Source organism: Coturnix japonica, chromosome Z (genome assembly GCF_054131305.1).
Source record: "Coturnix japonica strain WE chromosome Z, WE-NBRP24, whole genome shotgun sequence".
NCBI lineage: Eukaryota > Metazoa > Chordata > Aves > Galliformes > Phasianidae > Coturnix > Coturnix japonica.
This window is the reverse complement of record NC_140702.1, coordinates 732,456-751,354: the sequence shown is the minus strand read 5'-3', so window position 1 is coordinate 751,354 and position 18,899 is coordinate 732,456. Positions and strand designations below refer to the sequence as shown.

Below are 18,899 nucleotides of genomic sequence, written 5' to 3'. Positions count from 1 at the left end.
TGGACTCAGCAACACCTAGATGTCCCTTCCAAGCCCCTGTGGTTCTGTGATAGGAGTACCAGCTCAAACAGAGATGCTATCATGTGTAACACACGCAAAGATACTTGGCAAGGCTTTTAGCTAAAAGCTGCATTTGCATATGGATGGCATTTATGGCCTCCAAATTAAAATAAGGCCCTTCTGGTTTTCCATCCACCCCCGCCTTGCAGGCCACACTGCTGCAGGATGTGATACGCTGCAGCTGACCTGCATTCCTTCCAAACCATTTAATTGCACAGAGCTGACCGGCATTCCTGTACCAAACCACCTCGCCAAATGCATTACAACTGCCCCAAATGGTTCCTTAACCTCCGTGTGTGTGTGTGTGTGTGTGTAAAGTGTGGAACGTGCCACGTTCCATGTGTGTCCATCCACAAAAGCAAATGATGGAGCAATGAGGGACGACTCCAGAGCAAACCTTTCCCCCTTGCCATCAACCAGCACGGGTGTTTTGTAGGGTGCTGAGATTGCCCCGAGGCCATCGCCTGGAGAACTCGGGTTAATTCATAGCAGACATCATTCAGGCTTCCTTCTTACACGTTGTGAAAATGCAATGCGAGAGGGGGGATGTGTGGGGAGAGGGGTTGGGGGGAACAGCAGAGAAAGGATGCCCGCAGAACAGACGGCACCTGCAGCACTGGGGAGCAGGGGTAGGGAAGGAAAAGGGGCTGGGGATGGAGGGAGGGTGGGAGGAACAGATGGAAGAAAGGAAAAGTGGGGAGAATGAAAAGAATAAAAGGAGAAGAGGGGGAGGGGAAGAGGAGGAAGGAAGAAAAAGAGAAAATAGGGGGGAAAAAATAAAAGAATGGAAAAAGTGAAGAAAATTGAAGAAAGGGAAAATGGAATGGGGGGGAAAAAAAGGCAAATGGGAAAAGGGAGGAAGAATAGGAGAAGGGAAGGAAAATGGAAGAGAAAATAATGAAAATAATGTAAAACGGCAAGAAAGAAACGGGCAAAAAAAAAAAAATGGAAGGGGAAAAGGGAAGGAAAAGGGGTGAGCAAGAGGGAAATGGGAGGGGAAAAGGGCGGAGAAAGGAGGGAAAAGGGGCGGAAAAAAAAGGAAAGGAAGGGGGGGGAGGGTGAAGGAGAGACCCCCGGGCGCTGCTCCGCACCAACACCGCCGAGCACGGCGCCGATCCCGACACCGGGGACGATCCCGACATCGCGGAGCGGAGCTCGACCGCATCGCAACGGAGCTGAGAGCAAAGGGAGAACCGGGCTGCAGCGGGGCCACCCCCGGAGGAAGGGAAGAGATCGAGGGCGGAGCTCGATCCCGCACCGGAGAAGGGGAGGAGGTACCTGGGTCCTTCCCCGGCTCCTCCATCACCCGGCGGCGGCCGCTGAACGGCGGTGCGGGGTAAGGCGAGGTGAGAGGCTTTGTGGGTCCGTGGGAGGGAGGGGGAACAGCGGAGAAGCAAGGAAGGAGGTGGGGAACCTTGTGCTTGCAGCCCTTGTGCTTGCAAACCGGGCCGGGGTCCGTCCATAGGCGCCTCCCGGTGCGAGAGATGCGAGCTCCGGCGTGTCCTCCGGGGAGCAGCCCTAGAGCCGGAATGGTGGGGGGGAACAGGGTAAAAGTTACCCGTTTGTGGGTGCTAGGAAGCTTGTAGGGACTTATCCGGTATAAAAACAGCAGCTTGGGTCATCCGCCGTCCGGCAGTGCGAAGATGTGTTTTTTTGTCGCAGTCTTTTTGAGCTGTTTTATGAGCAAACGGGAAAGAGCACGTAAATCAGCTCACAGACAGACGTGGGTTTCGATGTCGGTGTCGCTACCTTATGGCATTTGGGTTGCTGGCTTGAAGCCACGGTGCTTAAAGACGGGTTGATTGAGTTAGCACCACTTCTGGACACAAAAAAATCCCCAAAACAAAGCAAATAAACAAAAACCCTACCCCCCAAAGCCTGCTAGTAGCTGTGGGTCTGTAGGAACCATGGAGGCAAGTCGTCTTGCTATATCTTGTGCTGCACGTGCCCCTGATGAGCTGTAAGTATTCAGGCCCATTGCCTCGCTGTTCAGCATCTTTTTTGGGTGAGCATTGGAAGCCACTGGGCTTCATGTGCTGGTGAGGCTGTGGGTATGGCTGGATATGCCATACTGCAGCCACACCTGAGGCTTTTCCATCTGAACATGAACCCTGCTGTCAAGAGCAGGGTTTGAAAGGTCTCTCAGTGGGAGATGGTGAGAAAGAAGCAACTTGTTTCACCATTCCGCTGAGAGTTCATGAGCTGTACGGTAATTTTAATGGGTCCTTTCCACCTCAGGATATTCTGGATCCGTAAGTTTGTCATTGCATTTAGCATGTATTAACAGAGCAATTCAGTTTGTCCTATTGCCCCTCTGCCTGCTGTCTGGCCATATCACCTGTCCCCATATGGAGCTCCATAGCAGATGATGGGTGCAGCGTGTTGGGGTTATCTCTTCTTCTCATACATCCCTAAGATAGGCCTGCTGCCTCCTTGCTCTGTCTCTGTTCTGGATGAGGATGTGCAGCAGAGCTGTGTTTCCACGCTGTCTGCCTCTATTGCCTGAAGGAGCTCCGGCAGCCATCTGTGTCTCTCTGCAGGGGGGGGTGGAAGGGGAACACCTCCTGGTTTGATTCCAGCTTTATTTACAGTTTGATTTTAAATGTGTTTAAATTAAATGAACCTTGATGCTTTTGTTGAGAGTAAAGCTATGTCTGTTTCGGGCTACACTTAAATGGCAGAAGGGACATCTTCCCTTATAAAGCCATCATGATTATTATCAAGTAAAGGAAAGAAAACTTCCCATTTTTCAGATTCAAGTATTTGCAAGGAGATGGTTTACCAATACTTTCCTCCAAACTATCTAGAAAATACAGTGTTTTTGGTTTTTTTTTTTACTGTCAGTATACATTTTTGCTGCCACAGGGGGAAAAATAGTTAAAAACACATTGGGAATTAATAGATTTTGGAAGGGCACAAAGGTTTTCTTCTCAAATATGGTTGTGTCTGGGCTTGCTTTTTTTCCTGGCAGATGTATCTGCTCCTCAGAGGAGGCAGAGGAGATAGGCTTACATGGAGCAGGTGCAGGGCAAACACAAGGGAATTCATCTTTAAATGCAAATGTGGTTGTGCAGTGGAATTATGTGCACAATGGAACCATTGAGAACAAGAGAGTAGAATGTATGCATCAGGATGCTGTATTGATTTAAGATCCTTAGAGACTTTTTTTAACTGATGGGAAAAAGAAATTAATTAATTATTGTAGCAGAAATATCACATTGCTGCTTACCTGCCTGAGATGGAATTGTCATTTCCACTTCTAAAATCGAGTTCCAGAGGCATGGAGATCCTGCAGCTATTAAAGAGAAGCAAATTGCCATTCAGCTGTCACCACTTGGCGGCTGGGAAAATCCTTCATTGGGTTTGTTTTCATGTGAGCTAAGGAGCATTTACAAAGATTTGTTCTGAATATGGATGTGGTTGACTTGGGCTTTATAAATAATTATTGAGTCAAACGTGGAAATATACTTTGCTGGTGAAGCATCGTATTAGCTCTGTAATGTTTTCTCTAAGCATTTCCTTTTCAGCTTGCAGTTGAAATGCTGGCATTGTTTTTCCCTTGTTTGTACTGGAGAAAAAGACATTGTCTCATTTACCTTTTAAACTCAATACGTTACATGACCTCTCTTCCTCTCCTCCCCGTTTATTATTACAGTATCAACCTGGAACTTGTCCTTGAAAATGCAGCTGTAATCAGGAACTTCCCTTCAGCTCCCCCGTTTATAGCAATCTGTGCTCACATTGGTGAGCAGAAATCAGCCTGTGCTGCATATCTGCCTTGCATGTGCATGACAGCTCTGCTCACAACTCTAATCTGAAGTCATGCTGCTCTGCTTGTTCATCCATGAGAGCTTCTGCTATATGGATCTGGCCATAACGACTGCTGTTTTTCTTAAGAAATGGGAAATCCAGACTAATATCATATATCTATTCTGCTTAGTCTAAATGAACTCATTTGACTTTCTCTTATACTTTCAGGCAAGGTGTATGCACTAATTATGTTAAGTACTGGGATATTATCATTCAAACACCACAGTCTTCTATAGTGTCAAAGGTTTTTACTTGCTATCTGGGACCCTGAAGGTCATCCTTGTGGCATAGAGATGCATAGAGAGGCAGTGTGTCAGATGGAGGAAGATTCACTTGCTCACTTCCCTTTTGAATATGGCACATGCTGCATCACCTTCACCTCCTGCTTCCTTATAGCAACTTGATAGCACAATTTTTAGAAGGCTGAGTTTGACTGTCCCATGTATTTATTGCTTATAGTAGTTTTTTGTGTGTGTGGCATCTTCCTTAGGAAAAGGAGAACCACCTCTTACAGTCTAATTATGATAAAACAGTAGTTGCTATTTGGATGGAATGGGCCAGATCTTGGGAAGGATGCTGGCAAAGCAATTAACAGGATGCCCCCCATTAACAGGGATGTTGTGGATGAAGATGTTACTGATGCCTTGGTGTTCTTCTGAAATAACTGGCCTTGAAACAGTGGATAACTAAAGTGCCTGCTTAGATTAGGATTTAGCCATCTGGCATTAGTGCTTTATGAAGATGAATGAGTGCCATTTACGCATAACGCTGTTGCCTCCGGCTGCCTGTAGAGTGTAACACTATCTCTTCATTACACAGTGAAACTGGGTGAGTGGTTGGACCTGAACATTCCAATTAGTCTGGCTTAAATTTGCCAATCCCCAGAGGAAAGGCCAACCTGCAGCTTTATGTTATGTCCTCCTAGAGTTCAAGGAAAGCAGCTGGTATAGGAAGAGAAGTGAGCTCTCCTGATCCAGCTTAGTAAAATGGAGACTCTCAAGTATGTGTTCCTCATCTGGTTTGCTTCACCCCAGACTTTTCTTTTTGCACATGCAGTTTTTAGATGCAAATACTGCCTGTATTAAAGTTGAATAGCATGAATGTAGCTCACGTGGACACATCTGTACTGCTTAGGAGCAGGTGATAGCAAAGCTGACACTGACTACAGGACATCTCACTAAAAAAAAGCTAAAAAGGAAAAAAAAAAGGGGATAAAATGGCCTCAAATTGCACCTAGGAAGACTTGGTTTGGTTATCATGGCCTCAAATTGCACCTAGGGAGACTTGGTTTGGTTATCTGGAGTGTTTCTTCAAGGAGAGGGCCATCAAGCCTTGGAACAGGCTACCCAGGGCAATGGTGGAGTTACATATAGAAAACTGACTTCATTGCATTTTTAAGATAAGCTGTTTCTGATTTTCCTTTGTTTCTTTATTTAATGCATGTAACAAGCATTATCTTTAGGCTTTGTCAGGTTTGATGTTAAGTTACCCCACAGACTTCACGTTGAAGTGTGCTTCCAATTAAGGTGCTGTGCTATACAAGCAAAGCTTGACAGCAACAAGTATACCTACATGTTAGGTTTCAGTGGTTTCATTCACAAATATAATTTCCCTTCCGACCAACCAACCAATAAAAAAACAAATCAGAAAGCAATGAAACAAACCTGCATCCGAGGATACAGACTGAGATGTGCCCAGTATCGATTTCTTTTACTATATACAATTGTTGTGCTTTTTAACAAAGACAGGGAAGAAAAGACTTGGAAATTGAAGCTTGGAAAGATGATTTCATGCAAATTTTTTTGGTGCCATAAGAATATTTCACATGAAAGGAAACACTGTCAAACAAAGAGCAGTGCAAAGTAGACTGTAAAAAGGCATGTGTTCCCATGACACGAGGCGTGCTGGAGAAGAATAAGGTGAAGCTGAGCTTTTCAGCCTGTTAGAATGTTATAGCTTACTTATCTGCCAAGAAACTATTTTTCTGTGCAGTTAAATGATTGAACTGAAATAAAATAAAATATTCCTCGTCTTTTCTTAAGCAAAAGAAGAAAGGAAGTATGTCTCATGGCTGTCCCTGATGCCCTCCTAAGGGAGAAGCGCAGCATTGGTATTCAGGTTGGGGCAGAATAACATAAGCATTGTCCTGCCAAGCCTAATTCTAGCACAAGGGGATCTTAAATGAGTTCTACAACATTATTATTATTTTTTTTTTAAATTTACTAGATTATAAAATGAGGAGAAAATACATTAGGAAACTGGAGTAGCAGAATTGTTAATAGCAGTATCTCTTCCTATTATGATCTAGAATTATACAACCCTTTCCTGAACGTCACCCACATGTAGTTTGAAGGTGCTAGAGTTTAAGTGCATCACTCTTGGTGTGCATTGTCTTCTCCACTCACCTTAGCTATCCTGCATGATGCTTAAAAAATATCTTGACTCATTTGCTAATGAATCTGGAATGCACATAGATAATGGGGTAAGAAGCACAGAATAAAAAAGAGTTATCATTGTAATTAACTCAGGCAAGGCAAGGTTGACCAGCTCGTGTCCCTTCTGCTGTGATGGGGTCTTGTATGTTGCAGAGTGAGAAACTGAATTAATGATGAGGCAATTGGCCACAAAGGCCACATGCTTGTCCATTTGGTTCCCAAAGTAAATCTCTTTGCTTTTGCTGTATTGAAGAAATGTACTGCAGTGAGAGCCATTCCCCATTTCTGGCAGCAATCAATATGGTCTGGAGATAGGAACGTATAGAGGTACTCTCATATGCCATATCTCCTATATATATATATATATATATATATATCTCCCAGCACACTGGGACACTCCAGCATCCCAGGATACACTCCATACACTGTCATCCTGGAATGGAATGTTACTTACATAGGAGCTTTCCCTTGAATTTATAATTAAAGCTAACATGAAGCGAAAAAAAAAAGAAACAGTCACCATGGGACTAAATGCAGGATTATATATTTTGGCAGGCAAATGTAAATGAGGCAAGTTCTAAGTTGCTGATTTTTAATACAGTATTTGAATGCTGTAAACTTAAGAGAGTACCCTTTGGCATTAGTATTTTCCCAAGACATTCTTGAAATTAATTGAATAGGCCACAGTGGGACTACACAAAGGTGAGATTCTAATGGATGATTATTGAGTCAGGCTGAGGAATTTAAATGAGAACATGAAAGATACAAGAAAATGAAAAATACCTTTTCCTGATCCTTACATTAGATAGCAAGCAAAAAAAAAAAGCCAGCCTTCAAAATATGTTGAGCAAGATATCTCACATTATTTGGCTTGTTGAGCCAACACTTATAAATGAAATGTGTTCTTCAGTGACAAAAAGAAAAAGAAATTGGGAGGATTTATAGGGGTGGTGTACTGATTAAATTAATTTCAGGCTTTTTTCTGTGATCCGTGAATCACAGAAGATGTGAGCTGCTGAAGATGAGTAAGGTCGTTGAATGGCGCTAAAGAGGCAAACAAAAGCCAAGGTTTGAGTTCCATGTTGTGGAACTGCAGTGTCAGACTGTGTGATTTAATTTAACTGATTTTACCCACAGCAGAAACATCTTCTGAAGGAATTCTGCTCCCGTGCTACAGCGCCCAGTGCTGCTGCCACTGATTCAGTGGAAAAAAAGAGAGAGACCTGAGTTTCTGATTTTTAAATGAGAGCGCAGTGAGTCACATCTGCTCTATTAAAACTGTTGACACAGAATTCCCCACCTCCCCCCCCAAGCCAACACATGGCTTGGAAAGAGTGAGCTCCGCTATGCTTGATTTCATCCTAACATGAGAGTTGGAGCCTACGTTAGCAGTGGTGCTTGAAATAAGCCTTTTTGCTGCTCCATCTTACGTTAGGGCCAAGTTTCTGGTTCCCTGTGGATGCCATTACTAGGATTTTTACACGAGAACTAGGCTACCAAAAAGAAGGCATCTTTTTTATTATTTGTGTAGCTCAGGAACTCGCAGCAGCTCTACAGATGTTGAATACTTATTACTTTTGCCAAAATACTTTAGAAGTTGTGAACGATTTTATGGCAAAGTGCTTTTAGAACTGTACCTGGAGTAAACTGTTGTTAAAGCAATATGTCATGCATGTTTGTATGTATCCCTTTCTTCTCAAGCTGATTGGGAATGGTACGTCACCACTACTTTTCTCAGCGCTATGTTTATGTGATATGTGAGCTGTGCACCCCCAGAAGCCATTGAAGATATAATAGTTGAAGTTTAATTTTTCAGTGTGTTTTACATACAGAAGAGGTCATTGCGTTGACTAATGGTTTACGGTCCATTGCGGGACTTGATATAGAGTGCATAAACGCAAAGCAAGACTGTTAATATTCAGATATTTATTCCTTCTTATGTGACAGTGTTACTGAGTAGTTGTGTAAAGCTGTTTCTTTGCTTGTGTTAGTAGAGTACTGATGGCATCAAATAATATAGGAGTCCAGTCAGCCGACATCCCAGTTGCCATTTAATAGTTTGCCTCCTGTACTAAGGATAAGAAATAAGCATTGTCTTTAATGTGGAGTGTGCTGTGTTTCAGTCGCTGGTTTTCTTTGAAATAATGATGTGAACTGCAAGTAATCTTGACCTGAAGTAGAGCAGCATTTTATGTCTCTCTTTCAGTGTTCCAAGCAACCACGACTTGATGCATGTAAGTCTTTGGTTCAGCCTCAAATCTAAGTTTAATGGAGGATTTACAGAAATGTTGAACAGCGCTAGTACTTGTACATGATTGATGCAGTGTTCTATATATATTTTACAGTTCTGCATTATAAATTATTTGGTGTTTTAGTATTAAAAACAGATGACAACCTATAGCTTCAACATTATGTATGCATAGAAGATGGATATATACCCATACATAATCTCTGGATTTGATTGTTGAACCTCTATGCTATATTAAAATGTATTATTCATTTCTGCCAACAGCCATGAGTCAATGGAAAATAATGAGCGCAATCACTTGAAAAATGCGCATTCACGATTTGCTTGTATTCATCTCAAAGTTCAGGCTGCAGATGTGTAACCATTCATTTTACTGTTCTCAGTGATGCGTGTAAGCCTCTTGAGTATTCACATGTATGAACCTCCTGCATTACCACTGATATTTAAAGTAGAACAGATAGGTACGATGAAATAAAATGCCTTTGTGCCGTAGAATTTACTGATTTGGGGGGCAGCTATTGAAAAAGAACTGACTAAGAAAACAGAAACAACAAAAAAACAGCACTAGATCATCACTCAACCTGGCTTTCTTAGTTCAGCAACAGTATTTACACTTGTAAGGTCATAAGTTTCATTTCTAGTGGGGTTTTCTTGTAGTCACAAATACATGGTCTTTTTCTCAGCGAAGTCACACTTAAGAGGAGAAAGTGCCTTCTTTCCTATTTTTTTCAGGAAGTACAGGAAAAAGATTGCATTATCTTTAAGGCTTGCTTTGTTAAGATAATTTTTTAAATTTTTGTTTAATTTTTTTTTTTTTCTAACTAATTTCACATTTCTGAAGTGACCGAGGAATGCTAATTCTCAACATTTCTGCTCAATCATCATTTTCCAGGGAGAGTTTCACCATATGCAGTCTTCTGGTCTGTGTGCATTAGTTTAACCCACATTTAGGGTTAGTATTAAATTACTGACGCTCAAAGCAAAGATATTTGAAGACTTCCTTGAAGATTCCTTGTTTAAGAAAATGTTTTCAAAGCACAGAGGAATACAATGAACGAGTTACCACTTGTCCAATTACAGTGTGAGACTTTATACACCCAAAGCTCCAGAATCCATCAGTGGCAGATTTCCCACCATTACACACATGTTTTATTACCAATTAAGCCGGATTGTGCTCCTGGTATAATTTATTCTTATTCATATCTTGGTATGAAATGTCATTAATTTTTCCCTTGGTTTGGCTGTATGTTTTAGTTTTAGTCCCTTAGCTTTTTTGCACTGTTGTTTTTTCACTATTTCAATAAGCAAATAAAAAAAAAAAAAAAAAAACATGAACAGAATTTATCAGTGAAATCCTGCAGTTCCAGAATGTTTTTTTTTAATTTGTTTTGGGTTTTTTTGCTTACAAGGGCTGCACAGTGTGATTAATCATAAATCCAGCCTTATGAGAACCTGCAAAAGAAAACAGCGCACTATCAGCCCATTGCAATAATCTTGGCTCTTGAAACGTGGCCTTGGCATGCAAGAGAAAACAAACAAATAACAGCTATTTTTCTTCATTCTGAATTTTAGAAACATGTTAGGATTGATTGCTGTGGCAGGGAAGAAAGCAAAGTGATGTTTGAACCACAAGTATAGTGTAATGCAACGTCCCCTATGTGCATTTTAGACTTCCAGCTGCAGCATGAAAAATGCAAGTTTCACCAGGACCAACAGCCACAAAAATTCCTTTCTCCTAAATGGTGAAACCAAGCAGTAAGCTTGAAAAATTAGAATACTTACAAAGTCTTCTAATAATATTTGCTGATCAATTTTTTTTTCCACCTGGATGGCGGCATAATACATCGCCCCTGAAATAAACTGCTTCCACAGCATGGAGAAAGTGAATAAAATTGCCAGTATTGCATACAGATCAGCATCATTCTGCAGAGAGATGTTATCCTCTTTCTTGCTTTGAAAACTAAATTTAGTGTACGTTAAGGAATTGATTGTCTTTTTCTTTGTGCATCCCACACTCACATCCTATAAGGTGCCCCTTATTGGCTGAAGGATATGGTGAGGTGCAGCCATTGCCAGAACTGTTATGTCCATCACTGGTAAAACCATGAGTATAACCAGCACCTCCTCTTTCTTATACTCAGAGCTTTTTGAAGTTCTAAACAGAAAAGTGAATGCATCCGTGACTTGTAGGGCCTCGGTTCCTGTTCTCTTAGTTCACATTCTGAGCCTGCTTGATTTGGCAGTGCTGTTTTGCAGGCTGGCAAGGATCTCGGTAACTTTAGCAGCAAATCTGTTCAGCTTAAGCCTGAATTCTAGGTTCCGTGGTACATTAGACAGTGTATGATATTCAGTAGAATTACTTGTTGTGTGCTACGTTTTTAGAGAATTTGTACAAGCTTTAACTAACTTGTGCATAAGTAGGAGGTTAAGTCAACTGCGAGAAGATAAAACTGAGGTTTAATGAGTATTTTTGGTAATGGGCTCTGTCACCATTTGAATCTACCCATTAGAGGATTATTGATTTAACAGTTACATCTCTACAGGACTGACCTCTTACTGAAATTATACCATAAGTCATAAGCTTAGTATTTTCTTTATTGGAAAATTCAGCAATTCCTGTGTCTTTGCATGTGTGTTGCATCAACAACAGGTTGATGGTTGGACTTGGTGATCTTCATTTACAATCTTGATGACTCTATGATTCACTGTCAATTAAATTCTACTTCAAATGCCATACGGGATTTTATTTTCTACATATAGTAACTATTAAACAAAAGTATTTGAGGATTTACTTGAACTTTCCATCAGATTAAATCAGATGTGAATAATATAGTGGTTGGCAAAAGACTGTTTCCTTAACCATAATTGATATTAAAGGCTTAAATTTTAATTCTCAGAATGTCATCATGGTTGCTTTTTCATTAGGTGATAATATTATGTTTTATAGTTGCAGGTTTGAGATAAAGAAGTAAGCACATTAACCTTTCCTAAGTAACAGATGCTATAGTAACCCAAGATGAACAAGCCTTGTGGGTGGAAAGGAGAGGCTTTATATATTTAAAATGAGCACATAGTATGTTTCAATTGATGCCTGAAATCTGGTAAGCATCTGAATTGTTTCCATGACATTAAGAAATACAAAGATAATCAAAGCTTCTCATTCATATTTACATTCCCTTCATTAACTCTAAGGGGAAAGCTACTTGAATATGATCAGTAAATATTCAAACAGACAAGAATGTAAAGGGAGATATTGCAGAACAAACGAAGAGTCATTTGCTTCTGAAGAACATCACTTCAGTTTAATGCATTCAAATAAAATGACATGATGACATGGTTAGAGTATGTTAACAATATTAAGTCCTAGAAGGATTTGTGATACTACAACACAGTCTGAAGCATTAACCATTTTTTCTTACCTTTTAGGGCTCCCAAAGTTTTTTTCTAATTATGTGTAATAACATTTTTTTTCTATTACTTGTCCTGCTCAGTGTCTGGTTTGTCTCTAGCTGACTGAACCTCTCTTGTACGAGTTTGTTCTATTTACTTTTCTTCCTTCAGTGCAAGCCAAGAAAAATATATCATGCAAAGGAAATTATCTGTCCAGTCGACTTTAAAATATAAAAATATAAAGGGGAAAGCTCAACAGGAGCAGGATATTTTAAAGAGTGAAGCTGAATTTTAAAGAACAACTTGTAGCAAGAAAAAAAATGAGAATCTAACAGGCTGAAAAATGGTGTGATTTATTTCAATGAAGGAATAATTTCTGAGTCTGGGACTGCTTTATCCCTTATCACATTTATTCAGAAGTTTTCCTGAGTTTAAAAGTTCACAGCAGCAATTTATAAACAGTATGGCACTTCTAAAGCAAGTCAAAGTAAAAGCAGTGCTTTTAATCAACGCACAGTTATCATTGTTGCTCAAGCTACTCTGATAGGGCAGAAAGAAGGAATGCAGCAAAGCACAATGGTTTTCCAAAATAATCCTAAAATATACAAATTTTAAGATTTAAGATTTAAGAAGTCTTTGCATTCCAGACATGCAGGAACACTCCACCTGCAGCCCTGCAGTGGTACAAATACTGAGCATGATGAACTCAGCGCATATTCGGTGCAGATTTTTAGATGAGAACAAATTGACATTCTTATTCCTCATGTTTTTTGTTTGTTTCTTTGTTTTTTAAGCACTGAACTCCATGTAACTTATTCCAGAAGCAAAGACTTACCCTAACAATGACACCTAAGCTCCACTTCTTCATTAATAGCTGTGTGACTAGGACTTTACCCAACGTGGGGCAAGGAGTATCTACTTGATTATTGCCAGTTACTTCCATCTTACTTGTCTAAATACTTCTGCACTTAGTGCTTTAATAAACAGCCATCATATTTAATGCTAAAAGACAGCAAGTCCACTTCCTCCTTCTCAAATAAAGCAGCAATTTAGCAGCAGTGTGATGAATATTCAGGTTACCAAGTGATCTGACTGACTGAAGAGTTGTTAGTGAGGAACACAACTCGAAAGGCACTTATACAGTGAGAATCACTCCAGATTTCTCATAATAAAACAGTCCTTTCCTCCTCATAGTTTTATATTTCCTTCAAGATTGATGCAGAAAGAAAACTGGACTCTGATCATTAAACCAGAATGCATGCACTGGAGCTTTCTGGAATGAGGCCTAGAAAAATAAGTATGTTTGTTTCAATCAACCTTGAAAGGGAAACCTTTGGAGCTGGAAGTCAGTGTTTGTTATTCTAAAACTGAAACAGCACATGTGATTCCAGCTAGAAGAAAAGCTAATGTGGTGTCTGCTTAGTACTAATGAAAAGATCAAAATAAATAGAGGTCGACTGATTTGTCAAAAATGAGGTGTTTGGCAACGTTTGGTTAGCTTTTCCCTTTGAACTACTGCATGCCCATTAGCTCTTAATATGATGTACTGTATAGTTGTGCAACATTAGCATTCTTGCTACACCATAAGAAGCTCATGAGGCAATTGTTCCAGATATTTCCCACCAGCTGAATTTTTTTGTGGCCTTTAAGGTTCACAGAACTGCAGAACAAAACCAGAACAAGCAACTCACCTCTGCAAATGACAGCTATAAATGTATATAGAAATGGAGGGGAAGACTAGTCAGCAAACTCACTACAGCACACAGCGGTATTACATGCTACACTGTACTACATCCATGACAGTCATGGATGGTTCAAAAAGGGCCTGCAAATGGCAATGAGCTTCTGCTTCTCCCTTTAAACTGTTCTATGAGTATATTAACTTCATGTTATCTTTAGTTATGATTTGCATTTTCGATCCACCCTCCACATTTAAATCATGGAAGGGGGATCTATAATGCTGAAGCATTTCTGGTCGATGTAGAGAGTACTAGTATGGGAGAAATACTGATTTGATTTAAAATACCTTGTCAATTAAAAATCCAGCAATCTAAGTGTACAAGAAATGAGATTGGTTGGTTGTTCTGGGCCAAGATGTTTAGCCAGCTTTGAATCCACCTTCATTTCTTCACATTTAATCAGATTTCTATGAGGATGTGAGGCCCAATCCGAAATGCTGCATCCTGTTTGTTGGAGTGGACTTTTACTTGAGCTTTGAGGTGATCCTTGTCTATTCACCATAACTCTTGGACTCCAGGGTTGTAATTCATGGGATTCTTCCAAATAGATTTCTGAAGAGGTGCACAGATTAGTATAGCTGGATGTTATTAACAGTTACTTCTATTACTTTTTTTTTTTATTTCCAGTTATTTTTCTAGCATGTAAATTTGTGTGAAATGAAATGAAAGAAAATAGGTTGCTCCAAAATCAATGCCTCCTATTTATTTCCTTGAAAAATGCCGTCGTATTTCAAACTCTTACTGGATGTCATAATGCTGATAATGTCAGGTATCCATCAGAGACAACTAAAACCAAACCAGAGATAAATACTGATTTTGCACTCCTCCATATACATTTTTTTTACAGATTGTGACATTTTCAGTACTTGCCATTTTACTATCCCTCTTAGGGATGGAAGTATTCAACAAAAGAACAAAAAAAAGAGAGAATAGAGATTAAATACTTTTTAGAGTTCACAGAAACAGGAATACCCATCTAAATAATTGTGGGCATAACAATTATATAAACAAGCTGCATGTACTTCTCATTGCATTGTGCTGCTCATGACCAAGATATCCTGTTTGTTCTGCCTGTTATAAGAAGAAGAAAAAGAAGTTATTCATGAAAGCAATTCTTTACAGTGTTTCAGAAGTTTCAGAAGGAAGCTGGAGCTGGTAAACACATGTTCTTATGGGAAATTGCCATAATCTTGACTATATCCCAGCAGGCTCTGAAAATATTTCTCACAAAGTCCCTTCTATAAAATCTAGAACATATGTACAACAGATTATGTTTCATGTCCTTTTAAGGAGCTTGCTTGATTAACACAGAAGTCCTTGCATTTCCTCTGAAATAGCTGCCTTTTCCTACAGGTATTATGCAGTTTTGTTTTCTGTCCTATTCTGTACCTTCATAACCCTGTGAAAGAGGCTGTGAGGGTTCACATCCAGACCCTATATTCACATCCAGACCCTATATTGCTACTGCAGTATTCCCAGCACAGAGCGGTAAATGTGTTTCATTCTGTTCATGTCGTTAAACTACTGTCGTTCTTCCAGGACAATTACCAGACAAGTCAATATGGTGTTATTTCTTACTTGGTTATAAGAGGTTTTGAAATTGATCTTACTTTTTCTTTTATTACTATTGATTGATACATCAAAATGAACGCAAACAGGTCAACACAGCTCCAGAGCTAATTGTCACCCAGTTCAATCAGGGGCATATAAAACTGGGCCATTAAAAACATAAAGAATTCATACATTTCTGGACTGGGAACACTAATGTTGATGAAAATTATTAAAAGCTTCACCATTCGAGCAATGCAGTTCACTCTTTATAATCTAAAATGGACAGTGTGATTCTCTCAGCTGTTCTTTCTTTGCAGCCTCTTTTCTGAGTTTTCATAATCTCACATCTAACAAGATGAGATACGGAAACATTCTGAATGCAACTGGAGGAAAATGATACACAGAAAACATCTTAAAAACAAATTCTAAGTGCAGCCTTTTCGTATATCAAAGTGCACACCCAGCAATTAGTCTTCCTGCAGAGCTCTGTGATCATTATTGTCCACTGTAAGTGCCTATTTTTACTAAAACTAGGATGGTAACAAGAACTCTGCTAGGGCCAAGTGTGTTGTGTCTTGAGTGCATGCATCAACTCCTCTCTACCTATAGATAAAACAGGCATCCCTCATCATCTTCCCAACACAGGAGCAGTGCTGATTGATTAAAACTTGTGCACGTTAAATCATAGAATCATAAATTCATAAAATCAGAATGGCTTATGTCAGAGGGGGCTGCAGAGGTCATGGTCCTCCAACACAATAGTGAACTGGGAGAGAAGGAGAGCACTTCTGTTTGGTATTATTTACTACATTTGTGCATGGATACAGACTGCCTTTGTTCTGATTTACCAGCGTTCTACTCTTATGTTAGAGGGAACAACTGCACAAAATGCAGAAATATACATAAATATATATATATATTAGAGCTTTAATGAGCTCACAGAAATTTATAACCAGTGTCCTCCATGCCACAGAGGGTAAGACTAGTTTTTAAACCATTGTGCTTTCCTTTACCACAAGCAAAATATTGCAGCAGTATTTTTAACTTTTTGGATGTCGTTTGGCCACAATGACTTGCTACTACAGTTGGAAACTAGACCACAGACATCCTACTGCTAAATTTAAAATCTATCTCTTGGGTTCTACTCCGCACTATAAATTACTTAAACAAATAGAAAAACTCCTTTTCATTTGGGCTTCTGCTACTTCCCATCCAGGATTCTACTCTCCAGACAGCTATTCAAATTCCCTTGCTTCATTACACGTGACTCTTTTTAAAGCCCAGGATTTTAAGTGCTCTGCCTAAAGGACTCTGACTGCTTTAGAGGGTGTCACTGTTAATTAAGGACACATGGGAAGGAAGTGAAGGAGCCAATAACAGCCTTGTTATCTGGAAAAGTCGAAAGCATACATGGACAAGGGTGACAAAAATTAGAGCTAGATAAGGAAATGTTTGCTGCTGGGAGAAAACCATCACGTGCCTTTTTGTTCAAGCTTATGAAGAAGCTGCGTGACTCAAAAAGCAGCCTCAAGTGGATGGAAAATTGGGACAATGATGTCAGAGTTTCACATTAATAAGAATGGTTTTTTCAGAGCTGCTAAAAACACATTTCACTTTAGTTCTGTGTACTCACACTTCGCTGAACGAGGAGCATAGCGAAGGTAGTGAGAAGCAAGGGATTTAATAAAGACGGGCAGAGGACTTAGTGATAAAAACAGAATGGAGCAACAATCAGTATTTCTTGATTTGCAGTAAGAGTTTTAATCACTGGTAGCTTTGTTTTTGCTCCACACCAACTACATTTCTGCTCAGTGCAGCAATAAGGGAAGACAGAAAGACTACTCTGACCTGCTCTTAGCTGGTTTCCAGTTCTGTCTCCTAGTTGCTAGACCTTAGATGTGAAATACGTAACCATATCGCTCAGGAGGACCTCTAAAACGCACTGTAATTTAAGATGAATCAACTGAGTGCTCATCATGCAGGGAAATGCTGATCTCTCACCACTGAATAATCTTCTTCATTTCCATTTCCCCAATTCCCCTGCCTCCACTTAGATAACTTGCATGTCACTCCCAAGCCCTTCTGTAATAGGTTTTGGGCCTACCAGAAGGAGCTGCTATATTAAAATCACAGAATCACAAAAATCTGTCCAAATAGTACAATTTTTATGGGTTTTTTTGGTTGTTTTGCTGTTGTTAGTGCTGTTTTTTTCTCCAAAAAAAATTATAACAGGCAACATTTCTGCTTCTAGATCTAGGAGGGTGTCAGGGAATAAACTGAGAAACTAAGGATGCATCTATTTACAGAGGAGGAAAAACACTAAATGAGAGCATTTGGCAGACAGCAGCTTAGCTTCACAAGCAAATATTTAGTTATCTGCAACTGACAAGTAAGCAGAAACACTGATTGGTTAGGTTTGCTTTAAAATATGGGCAAGCAATTCAGCATTAATGCTATAATGTTTACTTTTAAGTAAACAATACTGTCATAGAAAAGTCTGTGCTTGTGGATAGTAGCACTATAATTCCTTGTTTTATTAACATAATTTTTTGCATCTATAAAGCCCATTGTCAGCCTTGGCATGCAACCAAACTACAAGTGTAGTCACTTTACTGGAAATAAATGCAATTGGCTAATGTTGTAAGACTGATATTTCAGTATTCCAACAAAGAAGTGCATGTCCTGCTACCTCATTTTCCCACATATACATGCACTGAGATAAGCAACCATGCTGCAGGTAGGGTCTTTCCCAGCTCCTATATACTATATACTATATTGTATATATTATATATATAATATATATATGATATATGAACCAGAAAATCCTTGTTTTTTCCTGTTTTATATAATATAATATAATATAATATAATATAATATAATATAATATAATATAATATAATATAATATAATATAATATAATATAATATAATATAATATAATATAAGTATATATTATATAATGTAATATAATATAATACAATGTATTGTAATATATGTATATATAATATATAATATATAATATATAATATATAATATATAATATATAATATATAATATATAATATATAATATATAATATATAATATATAATATATCTATAATGTGGAATATTCATCTATAGTCAGTTGCAACTCTTGTAAATGTTGGGCAATGAAAGAATGCACTAACTGCATGTGTCAGACTCTTCTAATCAGAGATTCAGATTCATTCACAATATGAATATCCTTTATGTCAATGTGAGGGTTGGTTTTTTTTGTTTGTTTGTTTGTTTTTTTGTGAAGAGTTACAGTATCAGGGTAAAACCTATGTGAATGACACTACAAATACCAGACTGAACAGGCAGTTACTCAAACATGAGTATGTGAATACAATTTGGTTTGTTTATACCCCTGCTGAATGCTGAATTCAGCTATTGCAGAGGTCTCAAAATAGTCACAACCTGAGTGCTATCCTTTCCATATGGTTTGCATTATACATACTGCAGTTCTACTCTGTTTCAGAAAGTGAACCTTTTGAATAAGACACCAAGTATAGTCATGGGAACTCTTATTTGATGCGTGTTCTCTAAGCTGATGTCTGGTTTCACTGCATGGAGGAAATCCTCAATGTGTGAGTTTCTTACCCTTTCTTTACATATAACAGCACTGTCATTGGAAAGAGCAGCTTTC

The 18,899-nt window shown here is 39.1% G+C and overlaps 1 protein-coding gene across 6 annotated transcripts in view; it reads left to right on the top strand.

Annotated features, from left to right (window-relative positions):
• Nucleotides 1–1,097: 1,097 nt before the first annotated feature.
• The window catches only part of SNCAIP (synuclein alpha interacting protein), a 57,211-nt gene continuing 39,409 nt past the window's right edge, over nucleotides 1,098–18,899 (top strand). For 2 of the 6 annotated variants that reach the window (XM_085529447.1, XM_015850065.3), the window contains exons 1-2: nucleotides 1,309–1,406; nucleotides 18,732–18,840. In XM_085529447.1, the coding sequence (XP_085385573.1) occupies nucleotides 18,804–18,840 (37 nt within the window). In that variant the 5' untranslated portion in view covers nucleotides 1,309–1,406; nucleotides 18,732–18,803. Of the gene's footprint in view, nucleotides 1,407–18,731; nucleotides 18,841–18,899 lie in introns of all 6 variants that reach the window. The other 4 variants (XM_085529449.1, XM_085529446.1, XM_085529448.1 and 1 more) reach the window with 2 other exon arrangements.